This window comes from Lissotriton vulgaris, chromosome 3_1, assembly GCF_964263255.1.
Source record: "Lissotriton vulgaris chromosome 3_1, aLisVul1.2, whole genome shotgun sequence".
In the NCBI taxonomy this organism is placed as follows: Eukaryota; Metazoa; Chordata; class Amphibia; order Caudata; family Salamandridae; genus Lissotriton; species Lissotriton vulgaris.
The window spans coordinates 805,655,336-805,667,569 of NC_141689.1; the positions used below are offsets into that span (position 1 = coordinate 805,655,336).

General features: G+C 46.4%; 1 protein-coding gene across 1 annotated transcript in view; it reads left to right on the forward strand.

Moving 5' to 3' along the window:
- The window catches only part of ADAMTS19 (ADAM metallopeptidase with thrombospondin type 1 motif 19), a 503,101-nt gene that overhangs the window by 191,341 nt on the left and 299,526 nt on the right, over window positions 1-12,234 (forward strand). The window contains exon 5 of the mRNA XM_086963564.1: window positions 4,182-4,309. Within this exon, the coding sequence (XP_086819690.1) occupies window positions 4,182-4,309 (128 nt within the window). The remainder of the gene's footprint in view (window positions 1-4,181; window positions 4,310-12,234) is intronic.

The following is a 12,234-nucleotide window of genomic DNA, read 5'->3' on the forward strand; positions in this document are numbered from 1 at the left end:
GTTTTGGCTGGAAGGGGGTTGTGTTGGACCCGGCCCATTAGGCAGGTTCACCCCTAGACTTTTTTTTGCGTTTTCCTAGCCTATTTATGGAACCTGGTGTTGGTGATTTTAGGCCTCTGCGCACTTTTTCACTGTCGTACAGTGCAAAGTGCTTGAGCTCTCTGTATGTGTGGTGAGTGACCTGCCCTCCCATAGCAATGAATGGGGAGTATGTATGCCCATGGTAGTTCCTGATGTGTGGGGAGTGCAGGGGCGAGTTTGGTATGTATCAACTCGTGAGAGTGAATGCTGCAAAATGATGTATGCGACATGGCTGTGTCTAGTCTAGAAGTCCTACTTTTGGAAGTTGGCATATTTGTGTAAGTTGGTGCTAGCGTGTGATTGGCTGGTGAGCCTGGCCCAGAGTGCATGGGCCTGCTTGTGGATTGACTGTCTGGTTTGAGGATGACAGGGGCTGGAGAGCCCAGGAGGTTGTCTGAGTCAGCCCATGGATGAAAGGCAGCATCTGCTGCCAGGGAAGTGGGAGGAGATGGCACCTGATAGTGAAGGGCTGTTCCTGTGTAACTACAAAGCTGGCTCCACCTCCCGCTGGGCGACTGACACCTCTGTCCCTGATACTGAGGGGGACTTCCCTCTAAACCAGTCCAGCTGGTTCTCACACTGCCTGCTTCAAAGGACTTCAAAGTACTTCAAAGGTTTTGCACTGTATAAGAAGGGGTTGTATCCCCTTCCAAAATGTTCTTGTTTTCTAACTCGAATCTGCCAGGGGCATGCTGCTGCTGGGGCTCAGGGGGATCCCTGGGCCCTGCCCAGCTCCTGGACATCTGATGGACTGCTGGGGGACTCTTCCTGGCTGTCCCCCTGCCTGGCTGCACCTTTGAGGACTTTTTGCTGGACTTTGTTTTGGCCCTGGAAGCCTTAACCTGTAATGCCCTGCAGCTGCTGGGACCCTCCTTGCTGTGGGGGTCCTTTCTGGGGCGTTTTGGTGCTTTCTGGGCTCCCCAGCGCCTCGTGGGCGCTTTCTTAACCTGATTGATGGCAGAGCGCTGTGGTTATCCCGTGGGGGGGAAGCGCTCCTGCCCTGTGACTGTCCGAGTGCTTCGTGTGCACTCTTATCTGATTTGCGGGTGCCACCCCGACTATGGCGCCCTTTGCGAGTGCCTACCTCGCTTAACTATTTTTTATTACTTTTGAGGGTGCCCAGCCCTCGATTTGTCCCCGTAATCACCGCCGCGGCCCGAGCCGCGCCAGAAATGGCCGCACAGGAAGTCAGGCAGCGTTTCGCCTGACCATAGGCGGGACTTCCGGGTTGCAGAGGAAGTCCCGCCCCATTGCCGCGCTGGGATTGGCTGCCGGAGAGGAGAGCGGCCGAGAACGTGGGAGCGGGCCGGCGGGGCTCCGTGGTGGAAGAGGAGCCCCGCGCTGGCCAGAAGAAGGAGCCGCCGCCCGGATGAGCCCCGCAGAGGAGAGCCCGGTGAGTCTGGGCTGGGGCTGGGCAGAATGGAGCAGGGGAGGGGCGCCGGGACACATTTTCGGTGTCCGCCCCCCCCCCCGCAGTAGCGCGAGTTCGCGCTGCTTGTTGTCTGAAGCCATGAGGGCTTCAAGGGCGGCCCCAGTTGGCAATGGGTCACCCCAACGTGTTTTGAGGGCCCCGTGGGGTCCAGTGTTGGTGGTGCAATTAGGGCGGCCCCAGTTGGCAGCGGGTCGCCCCGACGCAGTCCAGAGCCCCGAGAGGCTCCCTGAAGGCATGTTTGGTGCCAGAGCCTGAGGGCTCCCACGACCACGCCGTCATTTTTAAGAGCCTGCTAGGCTCAGTGGGCATTTTCTGTGGCCAGAGCCTGAGAGCTCCAACGCTGGGGGCACGTGTTGCGACAGAGCCTGTGTGGCTCTAACCCTGGTGCAGTTTGTCTAGGGGCTAGTGCGAGCCCCCAGCCGCAGTGTTGATGATTTCCCCAGCTGTCCAGCAATTAGTGGGCAGCTGCACCGTTTAGGCGCAATTTCAAGAGAGTCCCCCTTTGTGGGACAGAGAGGGCACAGTGGTGCCCGGCCTTCCCAGTTGCCCAGCACTTTGTGGGCAGCTGCCACGTTTAGGCTTTTGTACTTTGGACTGGCGCTGCATGGCAGCGCACCCTGACTTTGGACTCAGGGCATTTTTGCCCCACAAGGCCAGTTGGCCTGGGGACTGCCACAGGTGGTGGCTTGTGTAGTGTTGGCGCAATGTGATTTCTATGCTTTTTAATAGTTATTGCTAATGTGAGTTTTTGCGCTATTGATTTATTATGCACCTCTGAATGTGTTACTGCATCATGTGTCTTTCTTCCCATGCGCTGCACCTCTGAATGTTTAGTCATCATGTGTCTTCTTGCGCTGCACCCCTGAATGTGATTTTATTGCATCATCTGCTTTATTCTTAACACCTCTGAATGTCTTGGGCGTCATGTGTTTTCTCTTTATTACTCCTCTGAATGTGTTTTATGGCATCATGAGTAAGGTATTCTTTCTTAGACCCCTAAATGCTGAGTGATACTTAGGTGGTTGTCTTTTCTACTCCTCTGAATGTAGGTTTATTGCATCATGAGTAATGTATCCTTTCTTAGACCCCTAATGCTGTGTGATACTTAGGTGGTTCTTCTTTCTTAGTACAGGTGGTCCTAGTAAGGTCCTGGTTCCTGTTACCAGTGGTTACTGGTGGTTATCTTTGATTATTATTTTATGTTACATTTATTCTTTATTCTAGAAGTGATTTGATATTCTACATTTTATCTAGAAGTGCTATATCTGAATATGACAGTGGCCCTTGTGGCCCTGTCTTGTGTACATAATCCCTGTGAATATTGCCCGTGCCAGTTGGCACCATGTATATGTGTGATTTTATCTGATATGTTTTTACAATACAAAAGTTATTTTTATAATAACCTTGTGTGGAGTCTCTTCTGTGGTGTGCCTAGTGTGTTGTTTCTGTTGTGCGCTGGCGCAAATGCTTTACACATTGCCTCCGAGTTTAGCCTTACTGCTTGAGCCAAGCTACCAAGGGGGTGAGCAGAGATTATCTTGGCGTGTGATTTCCTTGCCCTGACTAGAATGGTGGTTTCTGCCTGGCTTTGGCGTCAGCCTTAGCCTACCAGAAATAGCCAGTTCTAACAGCTATATAAACCCTCCGTGTTTTTGAGCCCTCTGGGGTATCTGCTGTCTAGCTCTAGAATCATGCGAGACTGTAGTTGACCCAATGATCGTTCCCTATTTTCCCCTCTACGGGAATATATATTTGTTTTCTTTGTTTTACTTAAAAAAAGACCAATGGTAGTTGGGAAGTTATATTTGAGTGAAAATGTCAGTTAAAAGATTCCATTTTTATCTAACAAAACTACTGACATTCACCAGTTAGAGTTATCTCAAGTAACTGTAATTAGTGCCCTGAGTTAACTATACCTCATGCCCCTGCTATGCACGGTCTTGTCATTAATGATGTAATTTTAGATGATGTAGTCATGTTATCAATGATGTGGCATATCATGTCATGAGTGATATAATATGTTGGTTAATTATCAGTGTATGACGGCAATTAAGGTTTCAATACTTGCGTAAAAAATAAGCACTGGATGAAATGGCAAATTCCACAGTGCCTGTGCTTTATTTTTGTGCTACAATCTTGGATTGTGTGACTGTTTTCCTGTACTGTTGTTATTATGTTGATTTCTGTTCTGGCTTTTTTTTGCTTTATCCCCTATATGTTTATGTTGTTATTACTTTGATCTGTGGTATGTTTACATTTCTAGACAGAAGCAACACATTCCCTTACATTTACAGTACTAAATAGTCATTTTATCACCTTCAGAGGTGGCAAAGTCCTGCTGTTGCAGTTCTTTGTCTATTTAAGACACCAGTGACCCCCAAAACTTGTGACAGACTTGTTTTAAATTCGCACTTGTTTAGAGTTTATTTTATGTGATACTGTCTGTTTTCTTTACTATAATTGTGTGACTAATCACCACCGATTTTTATTTGAAAGTTTAGCAAGCATAGATAGCCAGACAGGAGTTAATTTGTTGTGAGGACGCTTACTTTACTGCGCTGCTCCAAATTACATTTAACACAGTTACCTACTCTTGCATTGGTCTTTTTCAATATGCTCTTCTGATGCAGTTTTATTCCCTCACTTCCTTTCTTATTGTTTTATGTAGAAAAGCCTTGTGCATTATTATGCTCTGTTGCTGGAAAAGAGCAACACGTTCGTCTGGCAGAAAAAGTGATGGATGGAACTTCTTGCGGGCAACATGGAATAGATATCTGTGCAAATGGTAGATGCCAGGTAGAGTACGCGTCAATTCTGAGAATATTGTTTTCATTCGAAAAGCATATATGTACAGTCATATAAACAATCTGCTTCACTGTGTTTTGTAGACTAATGCCTTGTATTTTCCTTAGCAGATGGTGATAAAATATCAAACATATGTGGAGTAGCAAACAAAGCTGTGGCATAGCTAGCCCTCTGGCCACCCGTGGCAGTCCCTGCATTTTCCGCCCCGTGGCGGCCACAGTGAAGAGTGGGTGGCTGCTGCTGAGTGCTTTCCCCATTTTCCAATGAATTGAGGAGCGGGGGCTTGCTGTTGCTGCCCAGAGATAGCAGATGATAACTAGGAGGCCGCTCCCCCAAAACTTGTACTGCCCGGGACAGACCGTTCCCCCTAGCTGCACTATTGAATCAAAGTTAGAAGCCCTGCCTGACCTGAAGAGATTTGTTGGGGCTATGCTAACGAATTCTTGACCTAGCAATTTGCAGTTCTGAACAACAGAGTTCAGCCAGAGGTTCACCCCATGTGGCTGGTTAGTGCATGTTTGTCTTAAGGCTTTTTATTGCATTTTTATCATTCTCCTTCTAGGTACGCGATATGGCTCCCCTGAGCGTACTTCGAATCAGATTATAGGCCTTATGTATGGCACTTTGGCATAGGGCAGCGTAGCAAGGCACCTTGCTATGCTGCCCCATGACAGAGTGAAAGGGCAGGAATGCACAATGTTTGAGGAATACGTTGCATTCCTGTCTTTTTTGCATGCGCTGGCACAGTTTCGGAAGCCTAGCGCCAACGTAGGCACCCTTACACCATGGTGCAAGGGTACCTCCATTGCATGCAGAGGCATTTTCCTATTATTTGTGCTGCAGAATCCAGCACACATGGAAAGAGGAAAAAACAAGGATAAATAACCATATTTCTCCTAGTTATGCTAAAACCCACTGCAATGCCCATGGTTCCTCCCAGGGGCAGAGTAAGGTGACACATAAATTTGCGCTGTGTCACCTTACTCATGGGATGGAAGGATTTTTATATAGCACATGGCTACCCAGGAGCATCCCAGCACTGTAGTGGTTACTAGAGTTGGACAGGACCTCTACGGAAAGAGCCACGTCTGTAGTTGTTTCCGAAATGCTAAATGGTTGGGTTCTGAATGCAGATGCAGCGACACTTCTTGCCTTCTTGATCCTAGGTACCGCTGCTAGGTACAGCAGATCATAGAAGAGACTTCTATTGGCCTTGTAAGGGAGAATCATAGATTTAATAATAGGAGGTCCACTCCCTCCTAAAGCCTTGTGGGCAACACAAAGGACCTGAAAGTTAATTCTCTCCTGCACCGGTAACCAATGGAGGGAACCTGGTGCAGGTTTTGCTGAGCAGCTGCTGTGGGTTCCCATAAGCAGTTTTGTATGATCTGCAATTTTGTGGTGACTGCCTTTGGGGCGTCCAGGTAAAGGACATACCATAATCCAACCTGGAGATGATAAGCGCCTGGACAAGCTTTTTTTTTGCTTGGTCTGGTAGGAGGGGCAGCACTTTGCGAATCCGTTAAGCGCCTTGACTGGAGGGCTATACTGCTGTTGTATGTTTCAACACTAGATCATTATTGGTGTAGTTATTCAGCAGCATTTAGTGACATCTTTGTTTTTATCTTCTGCTTCACTGCTTTTATGCACTTAGCGCCGTACCTTTGTTTTTAGCTGTGTCATATTCTTCCTGCCCTTGTCACCGCCTGAGACCCCGGTCCCTCACGGCTTGTGCTGATTGCACGGAGTGTCGGTCCTGGCAAAATTCTACTTCCGGTTGCACTACCGGAAGTAGCAGCTAGCATTCTAGCCTGTGTTAGACCCTATCCTATTTAATCGGGAGCAGGGCGCGGACACGCGCGGCGGCACGCCGAAGGCACACCAAAGGCAAGCCTGTCTGCGCCCGTCCGTGCACGACCACCACCAGACGCCAGGACCCATGCATCCCTCCCCCTGGTAATTATTTCGGTCCTTATTAATATGGCCAGTCTCAGGTACTCTAGTAAAGAATTAAATGAAATCAATACCCCTCAAGTTAACCTTTCTGAGGCTCTAGTAGCAGAAATTGGCAGGTTTCCCGAAATCTCCTGCCTGGCTCTCCTCTCTGACCAGATTGTGACGCCTGGACCTCTCCGTCCCAATCTGTCTAGTAGCACTGTCACTAAAGGACTTACTGCCATTTATTTCAATGCGCGTTCCATTTGTAAACATGCATTAGAAATATGGAGCCTTCTTAATTTAGAAACTCCGGACATCTGCTTCGTCTTTGAGACCTGGCTATAAGAGAATGCCACCCCCGATGTACATGTTGCCTTTCCTCCTGAGTATAACATCACAATACACGACAGGAATAACTCCAGGGGGTGTGGACTATTAATTGCAACCAACCAAAATATAAGTGTTGTCAGTGTGGACAATCTTGTTTTTAATCGTACCGAAATGATTGTGTTCAAGATTAAAGGGCCCTTAAATAGCACCTGGAAGGGAGCCTTAATTTACCGCCCTCCTGGCGCCAAAGGAGAGTTTGCGAACGAACTGCTTGAGATCATCGCCCCTCACGTTTTGACCACTGAGAACTTTCTTTTGATAGGTGATTTTAATTATCATATGGATGTACAGCTGAATGAGGATACTGAAAAGTTAATCTCTAATATGAACACCTTAGATCTTGTTCAGATGATCTCAGGCCCCACCCATCAGGCCGGTCATACTCTTGACCTTCTTTTGTCAAATTCTCCTGATTTCATGTTAGATCACCCCATTCCACTCTTTGGACAGATCAATATCTGTTGAAATTTACCATTCCTACTGCTACTTCTGAAGTGGCTCTTGAAAAGGAATTCACATTACGCAGACCTTTGAAAAAAATTACCCTATCCTCGTTTTCTAAACTCTTCCACTTTGATCCGAAAGCTCCTTCGATGAGTGCTAGTATAGCAGCACATCACTTTGATAAAGCCATTGAGACTACATTGGATACAATTGCCCCTGGAGTAATGGTAAACATAAGATCGGAAATGCCCCATGGTTCACTGAACAACTAAAAGCCACTAAATCCCTAACTAAAGCTGCAGAGAAAAAATGGCAGAATAGCAAAGAGCAGGTCAACCGCAAGGCATATAAAGTATTGCATACTGGTTATAAGCGTTTATAAGGTCGGCAAAGCGGACGTTTCTTACAGAGCGAATAAATAAAGATGAGAACTCCTCCAAAGAACTGTACCAAATCCAAAAGGAGTTTACCACCTCTTGCAACCCATTATCAACACCTAATTCCCAAGAGTGGACTGATGCTCTTTCAGTATTCTTTGAGGATAAAATAACTGCAATTCACATCTCATTTCCCCCTTATCAAGCTACTACGCAGTCTGAAGCCCGGGTAAACCTGTCATGAGACCCATCTCATATCCTGAGTGAATTTGTAAAATTCAACAGTGAAATGACCATGTCAGTTGGGCATAAAATAAAGTCTGGGACTCCTACTGACCATATCTCCCCCAAATTATTTTCCATTCTCGCCTCGGTTTTGGTGGAATGTCTGACTGGTCTCCTCAATAAATCTCTCTCGGAAGCAGACTTCCCCACAGCATGGAAGGCAGCAAGAATCAGACCAATATTAAAGAAACCCCTGGCCGACCCTAATATCCTCTAAAACTATCGACCGATCTCATTACTCCCGTACTTTGGGAAAATACTTGAATTTTTGGTCAACAAACATCTTGTGAGCTATCTTGAAAATCAAGGACTTTTAGACCCGTCTCAATCGGGTTTCCGGGCATCACACAGTATGGAGCTTTGGTCGAGGTTGTTGACAAGATTAGGTTAGCATTAGATAAACATCAATCAACCATCCTCGTCCTGCTCGATCTGTCCGCGGCATTTGACACCATCTCCCATTGCATCTTAATTCAACGGCTTTAGGAGATTGGTGTCAGAGGTAATGCCCTAAAATGGCTCACTAGCTATTTATCTGATTGTACTACTGCTGTTCAAATTGGCAAAAATATAGCAGGTAAAAGACCAGTTAAGATAGGTGTCCCTCAGGGCTCTATTTTAAGCCCTACGCGTTTTAATGTCTATATGACATCCCTGGCCAGAGTGATCAGAGCCTTTGGCATTGATGTTCTGTCTTATGCAGACGACACACAGATTTTAATCACTCTGGATCCGGATTCTAATGAGACAATAAAGTGTTTTAAAAATTGTATGATTGAGGTTGATAAATGGATAAACACCAACCATTTGCAGCTAAATGGCAGCGAATCGGAAATAATGCTCTTTCGCAAGGCCGCCGAACACTGGGCACATGACTGGTGGCCAACTAACCTGGGTAGCTGTCCAACGCCCAAAGAATCAGTGCGAAATTTGGATTTCTATTTGGACAACAAACTATTCATGAGAAACTAAATAAATCATATCGTAGGGACCTGCTTTGGACTTATGCGCAGCCTTAGAAAGGTCTTCAAGTGTATCCCGGTTGAGGCTCGGAAACCCCTAGTCCAAAGTTTAATCATAAATAGAATGGACTACAGAAATGCTCTTCTACTAGCCACCAATGAGTACCATCTGAATAGACTCCAGGTTCTTCAGAAGACTGTAGCTCGATTGGTGCTCAACCTATCACGAAGATCTTCATCGATCCCCTGTTTAAAGAGCATTCATTGGCTCCCGGTAAAAAAACGAATTCTGTTCAAAACACTATGTTTAATCCACAAACCAATGCACGGAAACGGTCCAAAATACTGATCTCAAAAGTTAACATGGTACCAGACTCAAAGAGAACACAGATCTAGCTGAGAGTCTCTGCTTACATCTCTTAGAATACATACTTCAAGAAATGGAGGTCGCGCATTCTCTTTTCTTGCCCCCGCCTCGTGGAATAATATGCCTCATGACCTCCGCATGATCCCTGAACACAGCTGCTTTTGCAAGAAGCTGAAGACATGGCTTTTTGCAAACTAAGATCTCTTACTCTCCTGTCAGAGCCGTCTGTAAGCGCCATGAGACTCTTTGTATGTGATACAAATGTTTCTGACTTGACTTGACTTGAAGATGCCATAGCATGAGGCAGCGGTCTTCCTGGCTTGGACTCTAAATGTAAAATCTTTGTCCAACTAGACACCCAGGCTTTTTATCTCAGTTTTAGGGCTAGGTGCCGGACCCACACAAGCTGGCCACAAGGTGTTAGATTTAAAATTTAGTTGGTTGCCAAGCAGCATGAGCTCTGTTTTATCACCGTTAAGTTTTAAGTGAGACAGGCTCAACCACTTTGTAACTTCTTCCAGGCACGAATGAAGATCGGTGGACAAATGCTTGGCCTGAGTCATGGATACAACTAACTGAGGTGCATATTACGAAGCAATAGCGATAATTATCGCTATTGCTTGGTTAGAGACAAAAATTTACCACTGAGCTGCGGCGATTTTTATCGCAGATAAACCGTGGTATTATCAAGGTTTATCGCAAATGCGATAAAAATCGGCCACAATGCATGAATATCGCTGAAAAGTCAGCGATATTCATGCATTACCGAGCTAATGCTCTTAGCCATGTTATCCACCTCCCATTGGATAACATGGCTAAGAACTGCTCAGGGCAGGTGTTAGCTATTGGAGATATTCGCGCTTACCGCGAATATCTCCATAAGTTGGTAATAGGAGATAGCGATGTTAGCGACTGTTTCCAGTCGCTAACATCTTGGCACGCCCACTTTGCATGTCATTAGTGATAAATATCACTGACATGCAAAGTGGGGCCCAAGATGGTCGCTATCTCCTACTAGCTGTCGCTAACTGGTGTTAGCGACAGCCAGGGGCGTAGCTAGAGCTTGTGGCGCCCGGGGCTATCCTACAGATTGCCGCCTCCCTGGGGGGTTGCTGGGGAAAAAGGCCATCGAGCCCCTGAAAGAGGTCCGAGAGACACGTAGTATCGCCGCTAATAGTTACCTTGATCATGCAAGTTACATGCACATACATGAACCGGTCCAGGGCTTGACAGCCCCAGTCCCCAAAATAGTGCCACCTGGGGCGGACCCCCCTCACCTAGCTACACCGCTGAAGGAAAAGCAGAAGGAAACCCAAAACTTACATCAGTTCTACCTTCCCTGTTTGTGACATCTCACTCGTAACAACACAGCTTGTGGAGGACCCTTGTCCCCTGTCCCCTATCTGCCCCGTCCATGCCCTCAGTAATGTCTGCAGACCGGTCCACCACACTGGGTTTGACCACGATTCCCCTAGCAGCACCTTCAGAATACTACAGGTGAGTCCAATGCACCTGATCACTAGACTAACTTGAGTAATGCAGTTGGGGCAGTAGCAGCCCTGCAGTGAAAGACTTCTCGCTCCACCCACACCCCCCATGAGAGCTCAGTAGAAGCCATCCCACATGCCCCTCCCACTACCCACCACCCCACCTGCGGCACAGTAGGACACTTCAAGGAAACGGGTCCTATCTGGGGGGTGTCAGACACCATAGCTGATTCACCCACCGTCATCGGGGAGTGGTGGTAGGGGTGCCAACAATCCATGCATTTTCATCACATTCTGCAGCATGCCAACCAAGTACGTGCAGAGACAGACACATAACTACATACCTTACAACTGGCAATCACATCACATCATACTTATCAACAAAAGACAACGCATAAAGTACATTACAGAGAGCAGCCCTCATAAAGATATGCTGTGTAGTTGGCTATGAGGGGTGACTAAACCAGTATGAACCAAAGCAGGTTACATAAAACATCCCAAATCATACATTAGAGTTGCTGGCATGCATCCAAGAGAACTGAAATGTGCCATAAACTATCACTACTGACAGTGCCATCATGCCATCTAGATAATTTTACCATGCTCCGTGCACTGTGAAATTTAGGGTCATGGACATATTTAAGACCATGCAGTCAGTCATAGGCCTTGGAAGGGTACGGTGAGACCAGACTGTCCCAACCAGGGTGTGGGAGGCCATACTGCCTGCAAATGAGCCTCATGTTCCTGTCTCCCTCTGTGTCCACTGAAATGTTGCTGCGCAATTAAGCATGAGTGGGAAGTGCGTCTCTTTCACTGCGACCTTTGCAGGTGACACACACACTAGGCGTGGAGCAAGACTGCATGTAAACCACAGTTGGCACTTCATGCGCAAAACTCCCTGTAGCAGGTTGGCCTCCTGAACGGGCGAAGCATATGAACACAGCCATCACACTATCACAGTAAAGCTCATTACTGACAGCTTATGAGGCGCACAGGCGTATACCCCCACATTCAGTCATTAAAATCACGATTAGTCCTAACTGTTGACAATTAGAACATCAAAGACTAATGAATCTCAGTGATTGCATGTCATTTGTGCGGAACACCAAAAACATGTACTGCAAGGATTGGCCACTTGCCCCCCAAGTCCGGAGATCTGGCTTGGAAACCCCAGTCTTCATGTTCTACTCTGCCAATCGCAATGTTCCTCTCAGTTTTATACAGGGATAAGTCTGCACTACATCTTTATTTTGGAACAACCCTGTGCACGCTGGGAAGAGTTTGATCTTAGGAATTAATCATTATGCACTGTATATCCAGGTCCCTGGAAGGCATTTTTAGAATTATTTTAGAAGGATGTCGCTTTATTAAGAAATTGTAATAACCATTTCTTCTTAATGGTCAAGGTCAACACAAAAATATGTTAATGATGTTTTGGTTTGTCAGTGTTATATGGTGTGAGCGATAATTTAATTATTTTGCCGTTTTTATGGACAAAGATTGATCGTTTAGTAATTGTATTAACATTGTGTATCCACTACACTAATATTGCATGCTATGGTTATCTCGAATATTTTTGGGCCATAAAATGTTTTGTTCCAGATGACTTAAGCCTAAGAGGTTAACTATACCACTGGCATCCTATACAAAAACGATAGATGGGTGA